The sequence below is a fragment of the Oryctolagus cuniculus genome, chromosome X, assembly GCF_964237555.1.
Source record: "Oryctolagus cuniculus chromosome X, mOryCun1.1, whole genome shotgun sequence".
Classification (NCBI taxonomy): domain Eukaryota; kingdom Metazoa; phylum Chordata; class Mammalia; order Lagomorpha; family Leporidae; genus Oryctolagus; species Oryctolagus cuniculus.
Window position 1 is genome coordinate 73243992 of NC_091453.1, and position 17305 is coordinate 73261296.

At 41.3% G+C, this 17305-nt stretch overlaps 1 protein-coding gene across 2 annotated transcripts; it reads left to right on the forward strand.

The window, feature by feature from the left end:
* The first annotated feature begins 232 nt into the window (after positions 1–232).
* On the forward strand, positions 233–16811 carry UPF3B (UPF3B regulator of nonsense mediated mRNA decay). Of its 2 annotated transcripts, XM_002720125.5 has the most exons (11): positions 233–640; positions 1503–1609; positions 1772–1878; positions 3785–3883; positions 8160–8270; positions 9326–9369; positions 9802–9984; positions 10379–10417; positions 12306–12466; positions 12743–13037; positions 15794–16811. In XM_002720125.5, exons 1-11 carry the CDS (start codon positions 485–487, stop codon positions 15941–15943), a joined length of 1452 nt encoding a protein of 483 aa, XP_002720171.1. In that variant the 5' UTR covers positions 233–484; the 3' UTR covers positions 15944–16811. The 2 variants fall into 2 exon arrangements, with proteins under 2 accessions (XP_002720171.1, XP_002720172.1); XM_002720126.5 differs by lacking the exon at positions 10379–10417.
* The last annotated feature ends 494 nt before the right edge of the window (positions 16812–17305 follow it).

The following is a 17305-nucleotide window of genomic DNA, read 5'->3' on the forward strand; positions in this document are numbered from 1 at the left end:
CCGCCCCAAGAAGCACACTTTAAATTCAGTGATAGAAAATATCAGTCGTTCTCTTAGATAACATTGAGTTTGCCTAATGAAAACTAAAGAGAAATATAGCGCTCATCTTTCGACCTGAAAAACACTGGTAGCTACTTTGGATGCCGGGATTTGTAGTCCCCGAAAGAATAGTCAAGATGGCGAAGAGCCAATGACGCGCACTGGGCCAGTCCCCAGGGAATCTGAGTCACGAGGGGATTGGACGACGCTGCGGTTCGGAAGCCAGGAAGTAAAGACCAGGTGTTAAAACCTTTCCACTGAGGGAAGCCGCGCTCCCTGAAGTCTCGCGATATCCTGGCGAGACCCAATTGGAACGCGGGGCCTGGCTTTATCACTAGGGGCGTTTGTTGGGGGCGGAGCTATGATGGGAGCCGCCTGCGAGTCGTAGGTAGCCGGCGTAGCGGCGTTGAAACCCGACTGCACTTCTGAAGAGCAAGTCGTGACCATGAAGGAAGAGAAGGACCACAGGCCTAAGGAGAAGCGAGTAACCCTGTTAACGCCCCAGGGAGCCACAGGCAGCGTCGGTGGGACTTCGGGGGACTGCGGCAAAGGGGACGATAAGCAGGATCGCAATAAAGAGAAGAAAGAGGCGCTGAGCAAGGTGTCGATCGGCTGTTGGCCCGGGAGAGGGCGGGACGGGTCCGCCGCTTGTGGAGTATGGCTGGGAATGGGACTGCTCTCTTCCTCTCTCTGGTTCCCCTTCTGTCTCTTCACCTGAATGAAAATCGCATCACTCTGCCTCATCTGCTCGCCCGAGGTGGGGGGGAGCCCCTCCTAGCCAAACACTGGGGTGGGGGTGACGGAAAGGGAGGACCCCGCCAAGACGTGACGGGTTTAGATCTGCGCTGCGAAGTGAAAATGAGACTGGGGAGGCATCGTAAAGAGTGAGGAATTAAAAGATGAGTTGGGGACGATTAGTAAATAGTGAAGGGGACCTCAGGGGTTTGCGGCTGGAGTATTAATGGAGGTGAGTTGGGGTGAGTGTAAGGGGTGGGTAGTGGTCTTCGGGGCAGATCGAGAGCATCCTGTTTTAAGAGCACTGCGTGATTTTGATATTCGTTAGCGTTTTTAATTCTAAATTTAAGCTGAATAGGCAAGGGTTTTGTTTTAGGATGTATTTGTCAAGAGATAAATATTACTAGATCAAGATTTCGTGCACCCCCAAAAGACCACGGTTGCTCTAACTTTTTGCCACTAAAACTGTTGAAAAGAAGGTGATAGAAAATGATGAAAGCATAACCTGGAATTTTCTTTGCTCCAAGTGGTTCTTATTTCCAAGAGTTTTAAAAAACCCCGGTGCTACCATAACTCTGAGCCCTGAGCTGCAGAAGAGTATTTTTCTAATGAGTTTTATGAGTTTTAATATGTACTCTAATAGGACCAGCTTTCTTCAGGAACGTTGATTCTTTCAGGTATGACAAAAATTGACATACTTAATTTATTTTCCTTATTCATTTCCTAAGGTGGTAATTCGAAGATTACCTCCCACTCTGACCAAGGAGCAGCTTCAGGAACATCTTCAACCCATGCCTGAGCATGATTATTTTGAGTTTTTTTCTAATGATACTAGGTAAAACAAAAGAGGGAGGGGGTAAATGAAAAATATTTTTTCCATTCTTTTTATTCTAATGTTTTCCATTTGATTTTTGAGTCTGTCTCTTTAATATGTACATGCTTGTAATTCAGCTTGACACCTGCAAGTTTATTTACATAATTGCTTTTCTCTCTGCAGTCTGTATCCTCATATGTATGCCAGAGCATACATCAACTTTAAAAACCAAGAGGACATTATCTTGTTCAGGGATCGGTTTGATGGCTATGTATTCCTTGACAATAAAGGTGAGTGTTCATAAATGAAATAGAGCATGGATTTCATTTTTATGTTTGAGATGATATGCCCATCACCATATTTTCTTAATGTCTTCCTGGGTAGCTTTTCTAAAATCCTAAGTGATAAAGTGTGCAATATTTAAAGAGTTTTACAAATCTGATAAGGTCATTGTAGTCTTAAAAATAGACATATGACTTTTCACAGCCTTTAGATATTTTTATTAAACTGTTATTTGGCTTGATCAACCGAATGAAGTTGCCACTATTTTCTCCTAGTCTAACAAGTGTTTTTGTCCTGGATTAGATCTTGTTGTTTTAACTATTTCATTTCAGCAGCAATACTGATAAGTGACTCTTTAAACTTGTGTGACAAGTTTTAAGTATTTACTTCTCATCTTGCTTCAAGGACCAGCATTTATTTAGTTATTTAATTTGGATTATGTAAGTCAACAGTTCCAGTTGGAATACTATTTAATATTCGCACAAAGTTGTATGTGATAGAATTAAAACATCAGACTTTGTACCCAGGAGCATCATGGGGGCGTTCTGCCTTAACTCTTTCTACTTACATTCTGCTGCTTGCAAGGTTTAGCCAGAGAATGTCCAAGCTGCTTCCATTTGCTACTTTTTTTGGCTTTTAATCATAAGTGAATGATATAATTGTTTAGTTTTGTGTTTTCAGTATTACATTAATTTGATAAAAATTAAATCTTTTTCAAAGATTAGGTCAGTAAAAGTTGAAAACATAGCTGTTTTTCCACTCCCACTTTTATTCCAGTGGATAGCAATGATTTCCTACTTACTTACCCTGGTAATTTGAATCATATTTAATTTTTGCATTTCTTTTTTATCCTTCACCTTTAAAACAAGTGAAATTGACTCTTGTCAGTTCTGTCTCTTGTTCAGTTGAACTTACTAATACTTTCACATTTTACATCTTCATCACCAAGTGCTTGGACAACCACTTTTTCTAAACTTACAGGGTTTTTCATTACTGAATAATTCTGTCAATTGTCATGAAATTAATCTTTTTGAAAATAGTGATTTTTAATTGTTTAACAATTGGGATTTTAAAAAAAAGTTTGAATTCCTTAAATAAGTGGTCAGGGTCCTCCACAGTCTGCCTTTATTTCTAGTCTTGTCAAGTCTGTCTTCTACAATTCCCCTCTGCTTTATCTATTCTATTCTTTCTCAGAATGTCTCACAGTTACTAAGCTAGTCTAATTTTGGATTCACTAGGATTTCCAAAATCAGAACTGCTTTGTGATACCTTCTGGTCAGTTTGAGTTCTTTTAATCTGGCTTACATCTGCATAGTTTAAACAGGAAAATTGGGGTTTCATTTCACATATCAAAAATTCACATTTTGGGGCCAGTGCCGTGGCTCACTTGGCTAATCCTCCACCTGTGGCGCCGGCATCCCATATGGGCGCCGGGTTCTAGTCCCAGTTGTTCCTCTTCCAGTCCAGCTTTCTGCTGTGGCCTGAGAAGGCAGTGGAGGATGGCCCAAGTACTTGGGCGCCTGTACCCACATGGGAGACCAGGAGGAAGCACCTGGCTCCTGGCTTCGGATTGGCGCAGCACTGGCCATAGTGGCCATTTGGGGAGTGAACCAAAGGAAGGAAGACCTTTCTCTCTCTCTCTAACTCTATCTGTCAAATAAAAAAAATCACATTTTAAAAGTTGAATTTAAATGAATATTTTACTTCTCTACCATATCTTCATTGTGTTGTTAGTGTGAATTTTGAGCTTCTTTGGTAGCATGTTGATTATAATTGTGCCAGTGTAATTTATGCCATTTGGGAGACCCTCTTCAGATGATTGCCATAAAAGGAGGCCTAGAAAGCAATGAATAGATTCTCTTGTATCCACATTGGACCCTTTTTATAGCAAGTGTGGTATTTTTTTTTAAACAGGTCAGGAATATCCTGCTATAGTAGAATTTGCACCTTTTCAAAAAGCTGCAAAAAAGAAGACTAAGAAAAGAGATACCAAAGTTGGAACTATTGATGATGGTATGGTATAATTCTAGTTAGATGATGCTATTGCTATGAGCTTTTTAAAAATACCTTGGGGTGGGTGTGGTAGCACAGTGGGTTAAGCCACTGCTTGTGGTGCCTTCATCCAGCTTCCTGCTAATGCACACTGGGAGGCAGCAGATGACGTTTCAGGTACTTGGACCCCTGCCACCCACACTGGGAGACCAGGATGGAGTTCCTGGCTCCTGACTTCAGCCTGGCCCAGCTGTGGCTCTTGTAGACTTGTGGGAAATGAATCAGTGGATAGAAGATCTCTCTTTCTCTTTCTCTCTCTCACTTTCACTCTGACTCTCTTTCAAGTAGATGAAAATAAAAAATTGGGGCTGGCGCCTACAGTGCCAATATCCCATATGGGTCCCAGCTGCCCCACTTCTGATCCAGCTCTCTGCAATGGCCTGGGAAAGCAGTAGAGGATGGCCCAAGTGCTTGAGCCCCAGCACCCACGTGGGAGACCCAGCTCCTGGCTCCTGGCTTTGGATCAGCCCAGCTCTGGCCTTTGCGGACATTTGGAGAGTAAACTAGCAGATGGAAGACCTCTCTCTCTCTCTTTTTTTTTAAAGACCTTTAATTTTATTTATTTATTTATTTATTTTTTTTTTGACAGGCAGAGTGGACAGAGAGACAGAGAGAAAGGTCTTCCTTTTGCCATTGGTTCACCCTCCAATGGCCGCCGCGGTCAGCGCATCGTGCTGATCTGAAGCCAGGAGCCAGGTGCTTCTCCTGGTCTCCCATGGGGTGCAGGGCCCAAGGACTTGGGCCATCCTCCACTGCACTCCCTGGCCACAGCAGAGAGCTGGCCTGGAAGAGGGGCAACCGGGACAGAATCTGGCGCCCCGACCAGGACTAGAACCCGGTGTGCCGGCACCGCAAGGCGGAGGATTAGCCTAGTGAGCCACGGTGCCGGTGGAAGACCTCTCTCTCTACCTCTGCCTTTCAAGTAAATAAATATTTTTTAAAAAAAAGAACAATAAATTTAAATAAACAAAAATTATACCTTTATAATGTTAATTAGGTCCCAATATTTTTATTTTTTAAAGATTTTTTATTTGAAAGGCTGAGTTAGAATTATCTTCCATCTGCTGGTTCACTCCCTAAATAACTGCAATGGCTGGAGCTAGGCCAGGACAAAGTCAGGAGCTTCATCTGGATCTCCCGAGTCCGTGGGCCATCTTCCGCTGCTTTCTCATCTTCCGCTGCTTTCTCAGATGTATTAGCAGGGAGCTGGATCGAAAGTGGAACATCCAGGACACGAATCAGTGGCTATATGGGATGCCAGCATCAGAGGTGGCAGTTTAACCCGCTGTGCCACAATGCCAGCCCCAGGTCCCAATATTTTAATTAGAAAACATATAGAATAAAGATATGGAGATATGTTATTGGTCAGTGGATGCTTTGCTTAATCCTCAGGATGGAAGTTGGTTTCCTGCAGAGTTTCTGCTTTCTCTGATTACTGGCATTTTATTTCTCCACCCTTGATCAATACAGTGTTGACTGTTGAGTAACAAATAATCACAGGTTTATTGTAGAGGACAATGGGAAAAAATCAGATGTTACAAAGTATGAAAACTGCTCCTTGAGATCTCTTAAGTGTTTTTACAATTATATGACTTTGTTTGTATTATCTTTCTGAAGGTTTGAGCTATTTGGGGAAATAAATACTAAGTAACTTCCATACCCAAGTAACTTCATACAAAATAAAGCAGCCAGTCCTATTTTCTAGGCTTTGGATATAAAGTTAATTAGACACATAGTGATTCAGCTGAACAGAAATATAGGAAGTAAAAATCTGAAATGATTGCCATTGAAAGTAAACTGGCTTCAGATTTTGAGATCTCTGTAACATTATGTTGTCAGGTTGAACAATTATTTAACTCTTGTTATCTTGTATAAGGATTTAGCCCCAATATTTTATATCAGATTGATATATTTTAAGCTTTTTATTTATTTAAAAGGCAGAGAAACAGAGAGAGACTGAAAGACATCTTCCACATCTGTCTATAAGAGCGGGGACTGAGCCAGGAGCCAGGTACTCCATTTGGGTCTCCCATGTGAGTAGCAGGGTCCTAACTATTTGAACCATCACCTGCTGCCTCCCAGGGTGAGCATTAGCAGGAAGCTGGAATCAGCAGAGATGAAAGTGGAACTCAGGCACTCTGATGGGATGCAGGTGTCCCCAAGTGGCATCCTAACCACCACCCAGATGCTCACTCATCAGATTACTACTTTAGAATCATCTAGCTGCATTTCCACCATTTGTTTCTAGTAACATATATTTTATAAAGAAAACACAATAAAGACTCAACACACAGTTGTTTATGGAACATATCATAGATTTTGATCTGGAAGACCAAATCAAGAGATATGTTCGACAGTGCATAGAAACTAGCAATATGAGGGCCAGTGTTGTGGTGCAGGTGGTTAAACCACCACCTGCAAAGCCAACATCCCACAGGACTGGTGCTGTAGTGAGAGGGTTAAACTGCCACCTGCAGTGCAGGCATCCCATATGGGCGCCAGAGTCTGGCTGCGCTGCTTCCAATCCAGCTCCCTGCTAATGGACTGGGAAAGCAGTGGAAGATGATCCAAGTACTTGGGCCCTGTACCCACGTGGGAGACCGGTAAGAAGCTCCTGGCTTCAGCCTTCCCCAGCCCCAGTCACTGCTGCCTTTTGGGGAGTAAACCAGTAGGTGTCTGTGTCTCTATCTCTCTGTCTCAGGTCCTCTCTCTCTCACTGTAACTCTGACTTTCAAATACATAAGTAAATATTTTAAAAAAAAAAGGGCAGGCCGGCGCCGCAGCTCACTAGGCTAATCCTCCGCCTTGCGGCGCCGGCACACCGGGTTCTAGTCCCGGTCGGGGCGCCGGATTCTGTCCCGGTTGCCCCTCTTCCAGGCCAGCTCTCTGCTGTGGCCAGGGAGTGCAGTGGAGGATGGCCCAAGTCCTTGGGCCCAGCACCCCATGGGAGACCAGGAGAAGTACGTGGTTCCTGCTATCGGATCAGCGCGGTGCACCAGCAGCAGCGTGCCGCGCCGGCAGCAGCGCACCGGCCGCGGCGGCCATTGGAGGGTGAACCAACGGCAAAGGAAGACCTTTGTCTCTCTCTCTCTCTCACTAGCCACTCTGTCCAAAAAAAAAAAAAAAAAAAGGCAACATACCATATGAGCGCCAGTTCATTTCCTGACTGTTCTGCTTCAATCCAGTTCCCTGCAAATGCACCTGGGAAACCAATGGAGAATGGTCCAAGTACTTAGGCCCCTGCCACCCAGATAAGAGACCTTAGTGGAGTTCCTGGCTTTGTAGCCATTTGGGAAGTGAACCAGAAGATGGAATATCTCTGTATCTGTCTCTCCTCCTCTCTCTGTTATTCTGCCTTTCAAATAAATTTTTTAGAAAGAGCAATGTAATGATTCTGATATGTCACCTTTCTGAAGCCAAAAGTATCTAGGAGAAAACTTCAGGATTTACCATCCCTTCCAGTGCCACATCTAGGGTTTCTGCCCAACTTATCTTTTTGGAACATCTGATTTTTTATGTTGAGTTTACCCAAAGTAAGGTATAGCCATACAGGAATTGTTTATATACTATACCTAATACTCTCAGAAGGTTCCATAGCTGTAACTTTCAGTTGTCCCCTGAGTGTGACTCTGGATTGGTAGAAGCAGTGGTAGAGGCTGACATTGTGGCCTAGCAGTTAAGCCACTGTATCTACCATGGGCATCCCTATGAGCACCAGTTCGAGTCCAGGCTGCTCTGCTTCCTATCCAGCTCCCTGCTAATGTGCCTGAGAAAGCAGCAAAAGATGGCCCAAATGCTTGGGCTCCTGCTACTCACATGGGAGACCCAGATGAAGTGCCTAGCTCCTGGCTGTTACAGCCATTTGGGGAGTGAACCAGCAGATGGAAGATCTCTCTGTCCTTCTGTGTAACTCTGCCTTTTGAATAATTAAATAGATCTTTTTAAAAAATATCCCATATAATATCCCCCGTGGTTCTGTTATGATGTGTGGTATCTCATTTTTCCTGACTCCCGTGTTATACAAGACTTCTATAATGGGTACTGGCAGTAGCATTTCTATTTGTGACCACGTAAGCCCTAAATAGTCTATCTTGTGGGTATGCTTTTTTTTTTTTAATCTTCCATGAAGTAGGATATTACCCTCTTTGATACTTAAGTATCCTATATAATTCTATATAATATTTGGTCTTTCATTTAAAGTCTACTATACTTTCTGGTTCCTTGAACAATTATTTAGATCCAGAATATAGAAAATTTTTGGAAAGTTATGCTACAGACAATGAGAAAATGACATCTACTCCAGAGACACTGCTAGAGGAAATAGAAGCAAAAAATAGAGAATTAATAGGTAAGTGGGCAAGAGGAATTAGGGGAAGGGCTTTTTCTTTTTCTTTTTTTTTTTTTTTTTTTTTTTTTTTTTTTTTGCTTAAGTCTGTCTCCCACTTCCATCACTTCCTAGCTCAGTGACCTTGGAGAAGTCACTTACTTCTCTGAGACTGTTTCTTCTGCTGAGAAATGCACATGATAATACTTGCCTTGTAATATAAGTGTGAAAAGACTGATAAGGGGAATTTAGATAATGGTAAGCTTTTGAAGATCAATTGATATTTCCTAGCAACAAAAAGTTAATGTTCATAAAAACTTTGACCTACAAATAAATATAAGTAAAGATATACGTAAAGAAATTGATTATATATCTTGTATTTAAATATATATATATGTATATACACATATAAAGGAATTGGTTACTACAAAAGTGAAAACCTCTTGAGAAATTCTAGCTTGGATGTTGGTTCTAAGTAATAGGCTGTCACTACTGTATCAGTAACTAAACACCAGTTGAGTCTCACCCCAGATTTCCACTCCTAGGAATTTATCTTAAGAAAGTATGTATTTAAAAAGTAGTTATAGAGCTAATAGCACTGTTCAGAATGTAGAAAAATGAAGCTGAATATTCTTCTTGAAAACTTGATTTTTTATTAATCAGATTAAGCTCATTTCTGGTAACTTTCTTAGAATAAACTCCCAGAAGCAGAATTATGAGATCAAAAGCATTAGATCTTTTTAATTCCTTTCCTCAATTTCTTTCCAATTGAAAAAATTCATATTCTTATTAGTAAAACAAGAGAATGTCCTTTGTACTTAATTCTTACTAACTAGAAATTACTCTGTTAAAAATTGTTTGATTGCCTTAATTTTAATTTCTTCAGTTTTTAAGATGTACTTTAAACCTCTGTTGCTAAAATGGGATACAGTAAAACTACTTCCCAGTAATATAGTTGTTAACTTTCTGTTTAAGGGGTATAGTTTTCCCACCTTGGGTGGATGGCAGGGAATGTCAGGAAATGGAATCCTTGCTAGAGAGTGATGAGTATTATTAATAATCTGTTTACATTTATGTAGCTAAAAAGACAACCCCACTTTTGAGCTTCCTGAAAAACAAGCAGGTAAACCTTTTGTTTTTATAGTTCTCTGAATACTTTCATTGGTTCACATTCTGTAAATATTTTAAGAGCATTGGGGTCCTGTAGTTCAAGAAAGAGCTGCTTTTTCCACCACTGTTCTTTATAAAGATTGGACTTGCGAGTCTCATTCTCTGGTCCTCTCTCTCACTCTGTAAACCTGGAGAGTCCTTAGCTTCTCCCAGAGACCCTGTCTTGATATTCTGAAGGCCTCTGGACAGAACAGCAAGGCAGCAGGGGGAGACTGACACTAGCAGGTCCTGGTCTTCATTCTCTATCCCTTTCTGGGCGGGGTGGAGGTTACGGAGGCTGTAGAAAGATGATCCAGTGTAGTGGGAGCCCATCATGCCTTTGGGATTGATTAGGTTTTTGATGATGATTATCTTACTTGAAGGTTTGTGTTGATGTTTCTTCTAGAGAATGAGAGAAGAAAAGAGAGAAGAAAGAAGGCGACGAGAAATAGAAAGAAAACGGCAGAGGGAAGAAGAGAGAAGAAAGTGGAAAGAAGAAGAGAAACGAAAAAGGAAAGATATAGAAAAGCTGAAGAAGATAGACAGAGTTCCAGAAAGGGACAAATTAAGGGATGAACCAAAGATAAAGGTATGAAGATAATTTAAATTGACTGCATGCTGTTGAAAATTGCATGTATCTACATCTTTAAATATGCATGCATGTTGTATTGGTGTAAATCAGTTTTTTGTTTTGTTTTTATCCTTTTGGGGGGGAATGAACCAATAGAAATCTTTCCTGTAATGTTATTTTTTTTAATTTAAGATCATTTAAAATGAGAAGTAGTTTACATGATGTTATCATTTCTTTAGTGCAGATCTATGTTCTTTTTATCATTGAAAATATTCAATTTTTAGATTATTCTCTCAATTCATAATAAATGAGGGCTTAGGGCTGGCTGGCATGAATTACGGGTTTTATTCAGCTTTTCCTTCATAATTGATACATGAAGTTGCCTCATCTGTTTGTTTTCCACTGTCTTCAGGTACACAGGTTTCTGTTACAAGCTGTGAATCAGAAAAATGTAAGGACCAAGTACATGATACAGATCACCTAGTATCATGTCACACATGCAGGTCTTAGCTAATAAGTCCTTTCGGTGGTGGTGGTAGTGTTACCTGTTGAAATCTCCTTCAGATTGACTTCTTAAAAGCTGAGCTACTTTGAATTCCTACTTGAAAAGGAAGCCCCGGTGACTTCCTGATGCTCTGCTGTGTACCCAGAAGCTTCTATGACATTCAACCAGAAGATAACCACGCCTATACAGCTCTTTCTCTTCTTCATATATGCCTCTCATATCTGGCTGCCTTGTGGGAGGACTAAGGATAGATATATCCTGCATTATGTGCTTTTCCTTGTTATCTTCATGCATCTAGCTGTAAATCCGAGCAGCAGATTCTGATTAATGCATTGCATGTAGGTAGAGGAAACTTGTAGAACAATTTCAACCTTGCTGCTTCCTTCTGAGGGCATGGCTTGAGCAGCCCTTGCTCCCAATAGACTTCTCATCACCTGGGGGATCTGAGGGATCTTCAAAAAGGTTCATGGAAGGTGCATATTATGAAAAAACTATGCATGGATTTCAAAATTTTCTTCCCCCAAAAAATCTTTTAATTCTACTTTTCCACTAACTTTTTGAAGTACCCTTATACTTTAGGGAAAATCAGAGAAAATCTCACAGAGGTGATGGTGGAGTCCTTTATCCCTGAAAACTCAGCAGTTTATGTAGCTAGGGTTCCCTGGGTCTCCACAGGGCTCATATTGGTGATAAGGGGCTCGGCGGGGCAGGGAGGATTCCCACCTTAATTCCTTCCGGCAGTCTCTCTGCCATGCCACAAGTGACTTGACTTTCTGTTCCTCAATCAGCAAGGCAGAAGGTAGAGCCAGCCATGCTAGAGACTCTCATTCATGTTCTTATTACAGTAATGAACATCTTCATTTCCAATCTAGATGTTCATTAGAAAAATAAGAACACTTCCAATGAAACCTGCACATGGTATCCTCACTTTACACTGATGCCTTCTTAGTGTCCAGTTTGGACTTGCCATTTGCAGTGGCTGTCTGTGTGCTAAAATACTTCATGCTTAAATCTTGTGCTTTGCCTTTTGCTTTGTAACTTGTATGATGCCTTCACCCTGAGATGAACTTTATATGAGATTTCAAATTCTTCTACTTTGCCCAAGAATCTCTCTGACTACTCAACACTTGGAAGTATTCTAGAGAGATGTGTAGCTCTGATTTGAGAAAGAATGACATTTTTTTAACACGGATATATATGGCATTGAGTTCAGAGTTCCTATTCAGTAGAGCGGGAACTTCACCATTCTGGTGTCTTAAAGCATTTGGACTTTTCAATCAAATGACAAATAATTTTTGCTATTCATCTAATTGTAATGTAATTGTACCATCATAAGTATGTTATTCTCAGGCTCAAGGCAAAATTACTCCTGCAATGGATCTCTCCTTTGGTGACCACAGGTATTTGTCATTCCAAATCCATGTTTCATAAAAAAACAGTCCAACAGTAATAATCTGCATAGCTTTTTAAATTTGTGGTATATTTTCTGCATCAAGCCATATTGACATGCTGGTTTGTTACAGAAGCAAACTTGGAAATGTGCATTGGTTCACTTAAAGGTTGCTCCATTTAAAGCCAAAGGAGTCTTGATCCTATTGCCACAAAGTGATTAAACCACTTCACTTGAGTGGATAACACTTTCACATTAATAGCATCCTTTTAGTAAATTACTACTCTCACGTACTAGTTGTTCGCCTGTAAGTTTGAGTGCCTACAGAGATAGGGGACCTTCTATAATCTAAATTTTTAAGTATTTAGGATGTGTTTGCTTTAGTGGAATCAGAAAATAATGCCTTACCCTTCAAAAATAAAAATAAGCATATTTTCTTTAAAGTTGCTCAAGAAACCAGAAAAGGGAGATGAAAAAGAATTGGACAAAAGAGACAAAGCCAAGAAACTGGATAAAGAGAATCTGAATGATGAGCGAACCAGTGGGCAAAGCTGTACGTTGCCCAAGCGTTCTGATGTTGAATATAAAGATGAAAAGCCAAAGAGGTCAGTAGCTGAGGGCTCTTTGTTGTTTGATTTCTGAATACTACGCTTGCTGCTATGTCCTGGAATTGTACTGAAGAGGATAAACCTTTAGCAGAGGATGAGGAGGAAGGATATCAAATATTCTACTGTCTTAATCTGGGAGAATGATTATTTTGATTTCTTTTTTTTTTTTCTACTCTGCTCTAAAAGTGCAACATCATTTTAGTGGTCAAGTCCCATTGCCAGTGTTCCTGCAAGATCTCTGAGGGTTCATTCTCAGATTTGTTTTTCATGCAGACCTGAAGATGACAGTGGCAGAGACTACAGGGAGAGGGATCGCGACTACGAACGAGATCAGGAGCGCATACTGAGAGAGAGAGAGAGACTGAAGCGGCAAGAAGAAGAGCGCCGTAGGCAGAAGGAGCGTTATGAGAAAGAGAAGGCTTTTAAGAGAAAAGAAGAAGAAATGAAGAAAGAAAAAGAAGCACTTCGGGATAAAGGAAAGAAGAATGAAAGCACAGAATCATTAGGCAGCTCAGAAAAAACTGAAAAGAAAGAGGAAGTGGTTAAGAGAGATCGCATAAGAAACAAGGTGCTGCTTTTCATTAAACTTGTTTGTTTTCATGAAGACTCTTTCCCTTTGCTGGCAAATGTAAAGGAAAGAGCTAGCTCATCATTCATTGTAGACTATTTAAATAGGAAAGGTTTTTTTTTTTTTAAAGATTTATTTACTTATTTGAAAGGCAGAGTTACAGAGAGGCAGAGGCAGAGACAGAGAGACAGAAGTCTTCCATCCGCTGGTTCACTCCCCAAATGGCCACAACAGCTGGAGCTGGGGCAGTCCGAAGCCAGGAGCCAGGAGCTTCTTCTGGATCTCCCATACGGGTGCAGGAGCCCAAGAACCTGGGCATTTTCCACTGCTTTCCCAGGCCATAGCAGGGAGCTGGATGGGAAGTGGAGCAGCTGGGACTCAAACCAGGGCCCATATGGGATGCCGGAGATTCAGGCAGCGGCTTTACCCAGTACGCCACAGCACCAGCCCCGGAACGGGAAAGTTTAACTATCTGTAACTCATACTCAGTCTTGGAAGAGTTTTATTATTATTATTATTAACTTATGGAAATAACAGAGATACGTAAAAGTGGAGGGAATAAAAAATAGTATGATGAGGTCCCAAGTCCTCATCACCCAGCTTCAACAATTATCAACTCTGCCTCATTCCTTACCCTACTGGATTATTTTCAAGCAAATCCTAGACATATAGTTTCTTTAAATATTTAACTATTACAGATAGAGTCTTTTTAAGGATAATATAACCTTAGGAGCACTTTCACATTAAAATAACAAAAAAAATCTGGGGGCAGTCATTGTGGTGCAACAGGTTAAGCCTCTGCTACAATCTGCATCCCATCTCAGAGCACCTGTTTGTGTCCCAGCTACTCTGCACTTCCTATCCAGCTTCCTGCTAACATGCCTGGGAGGCAGCAGATGAAGTCTCAACTGCTTGGGCCTTTGCTACCCATGTTCGAGAACCAAATGGAGCTCCTTGCTTTGGCCTGGCCCAGCCCCAGCTGTTGCAGGCATTTGGGGAGTGACCCAGCAGACAGAAGATCTCGATCTCTGTGTGTGTGTGTGTGTGTGTGTGTGTGTGTGTCACTCCCTCTCTGTCACTCTTTCAAGTTAAAAAAAAAAAAATTAAGCCTAACAAATAGGGCCAGTGTTGTGGCGTAGCAGGTAAAGCCACCACCTGCAGTGCCAGCATCCCATATGGGTGCTGGTTCAAATCCCAGCTGCTCCACTTCCAATCCAGCTCCCTGCTAATGTACCTGGGAAAGCAATGGAACATAGCCCAAGTGCTTGGGCCCCTGCACCAATGTAAGAGACTCAGAAGAAACTCCTGGCTCCTGGCTTCAGTCCGGCCCAGCCCTGGTTGTTGCAGCTATTTGGGGAGTGAACTAGCAGATGGACGGTCTCTGTCCCTCCCTCTCTGTCTCTACAACTCTGCTTTTCAGATAAATAAAATAAATCTTTTTTTAAAAAGCCTAACAATTTTTAACACCCTGTCCACTTAGTGTTCAGATTTTTCCAATTATTTTATCAATATCTTTTTTAATAGGATCTACACTGGGCCCCCAAACTGTATTTGCCTGAAATGTCTCCTTTAAAAAAAGATTTATTTATTTAATTTGAAAGGCAGAGTTACAGAAAGAGAAGGAGAGAGAGGGAGAGAGAGGGAGAGAGAGATTGATTGATCTTCCATCCATTGGTTTACTCCCCAAACGACCACAACTGCTGGAGCTTGGCTGATCCGAATCTGGGAGCCAGGAGCTTCTTCCAGTTCTCCCACATAGGCACCAGAGGCCCAAGTACTTGGGCCATCTTCTGCTGCTTTCCCAGACATATATGCAGGGAGCTGGACTGGAAGTAGAGCAGCTGGGACTCTAGCTCTGATATGGGATGCTGGCACTCTAGGCAGTGGCTGTAGCTGCTGTGCCACAATGGCAGCCCTGCCCTCTCTTTCAAGATTTTATTTGAAAGGCAGTGACAGAGAAAAAGAAAGATCTTCCACCCACTGATTGACTCGCTCAGACGCCCACAAGCCGGGAGCCAGGAACGCCATGCAGGTCTCCCAGATGTGTGGCAAGAATCCGAGTACCTAACTTTCCTAAATCAGGGAGGAAGGGAGAGGAAGGCACATGGAATTTTTGGTTGAATTCTTAAAAAGGACTGTAAGTTTTCCAGTATTATACTGTGGAACCAAACATATTACTTGAACTGAGAGAATACATGAGGACTTTCTTGAGGCTTATTTGGGAATCTCAGATCTAAAGTGCCACCTGCTGAGGTGTTATACCTGAATCAGAAACAGATGTCTGGGCAAGCTACATAGCATCTGAGCTCCTAATTCCAGGGATGCATCCACTTAAGAGGTTTCACCTTTACTACTGTTATTCCTAAACATTTTCTCTTTTTTTTTCCTAAATATTTTCTGGTGTGGTGGTGCATTTTATAGTCAGTTTACTTATGGGAAGAAGAGATAGGCAATAGCTAAGGTTTCTAAGTTTTTAAAAAAATAAGCTAATTAGTTCATGTTGAGATGGTTAAGAAAATCAGGTAGTACAGGTCTCAAAAATTTACCCTAGGCATATGAAATACCACTTATGAAATGGTTGCTTTACTCTGGAGACAAGAGAAAGGAAATGGACAGCTGTTATGCACCATGCCCTCATTTTGGGTTTTCAGTGCCCTGTTTTGGGTATATATTAATACATGCCTTATGGCTCTGCAAATCCCACGTAAAAGTTTAGTAGCAATGTTGTAATATTAACATATTTCATTTTACTTCAGGATCGCCCAGCAATGCAGCTTTACCAACCAGGAGCTCGAAGCCGAAATCGACTCTGTCCCCCTGACGACAGCACCAAGTCTGGAGATTCAGCAATAGACAAAAAGCAGGAAAGTGGTATTAGCCATAGAAAAGAAGGGGGAGAGGAGTGATAAGTCCAAATGGTCCTAGATATCCTGACTGTCCAGGCCGCCAAAGAGCACGTATTGAGCAATCCAGAAGCGCCCTCAGGGCAAAGGAATAGAGAGAAAGAAAGGATGTCGCTGTGCTGGTGAGGTGCACTGCAGAGGAGTATGTTTAGCGGTAAAGCAGGAATCTGATTGCAGGCTCAGAATTGGAAAGTACAATTTCATTGTTTTTGTGTTTTCTACAAATTAACTTTAAAGTGCCAGAAAAAGACGATGGTGAGGACATGTGTTGCAATTTGCAGGCGGGAAATGTCAAGTGAGGACTTAACTATGTGTGACACAAGCAAAAAAAAAAAAAAAAAAAAAAAAAAAAAAAGGAGAGCTGGCTCTAAAAAGATGTTGTTAATCCTGGCTTGAATTTTCTTAGTTTGAGTGGAGCAGAGTCACTTTGAACTCTTGTTCAGATCGTTATCTTGCATTGTTGTTGATAACTGTTGACTTTGTATAGTGTAGAAGCAACAAGCATGTAATTGTAATACAAGTACAGTGAAGGATTTAACAAATTTTCACTGCAAAAATCGAACTAGTCATCTTATAGCTATACCCTATGTCCTAAAAGTTAAGGATTAGTTTTGTTTGCTTATGTGAGCTTGGCATGAGGAATATTTTTAAACATCTCATTCTGCCTTTAGCAGTTTTTCTACTAGTAGGTAAAATGTAGTCCTTGTTTGGTTCTTGACAATCCAGTCTTTGTTTTACCTTAGGTCTCATAATCTGAGAGCATACCCTCTCCAGGAAGGAAACTGCACACAAATATCTGTTCCTGTTAAGTAACAGCTTCAAGTCTTAACTTGTTTTGTGCTGATGTCAATAAATATCAACAGCACTCAAATGTGACACTGTGTGTTTATTAACTTAACTAAATAGCTATTAGTTTTAAGAAAATAAGCTTTTGACTTGAGAATTTTAAAAGGGGATGAATGCTCATAGTTTCTGCCTTCACTAGCATTCTGTCTTTGTTTTGTTCACTAGGGAGTGGATTAAATCCTGGTTCACTGGTGTTGTTCCATAAGAAGCAAGATGTCTGACAACATCCTTAAGCTGCTGCTTGATTTCCACCCTGCCAGGCCCTCCTAACAGGGCTCATTTTGCCTTTATTTGGTAACACTGCTTTATGTTCCCTCAGCTTTTTTTTTAATACTGCTTTCTAGAAGACATGATTAGGTTTTCTTTAGATTTATTTATTTATTTGAAAGAATTACAGAGGCAGAGCGAGAACAAAAGAGAGAGAGTCTTCCATCCACTGGTTCACTCCCCAGATGACCACAACAGCCAGAGCTGCACCAATCCAAAGCCAGGAGCCAGGAGCTTCTTCTGGGTCTCCCA

What these genes read in the sequence shown, in the direction of transcription:
- UPF3B (XM_002720125.5), top strand. Translation starts at nt 485, where the DNA reads ATGAAGGAAGAGAAGGACCACAGGCCTAAGGAGAAGCGAGTAACCCTG. An exon ending in AAAGATGAAAAGCCAAAGAG is followed by an intron (nt 12,467 to 12,742) that starts GTCAGTAGCTGA and finishes TTTTTCATGCAG; the next exon opens with ACCTGAAGATGACAGTGGCA. An exon ending in GAGATCGCATAAGAAACAAG is followed by an intron (nt 13,038 to 15,793) that starts GTGCTGCTTTTC and finishes ATTTTACTTCAG; the next exon opens with GATCGCCCAGCAATGCAGCT.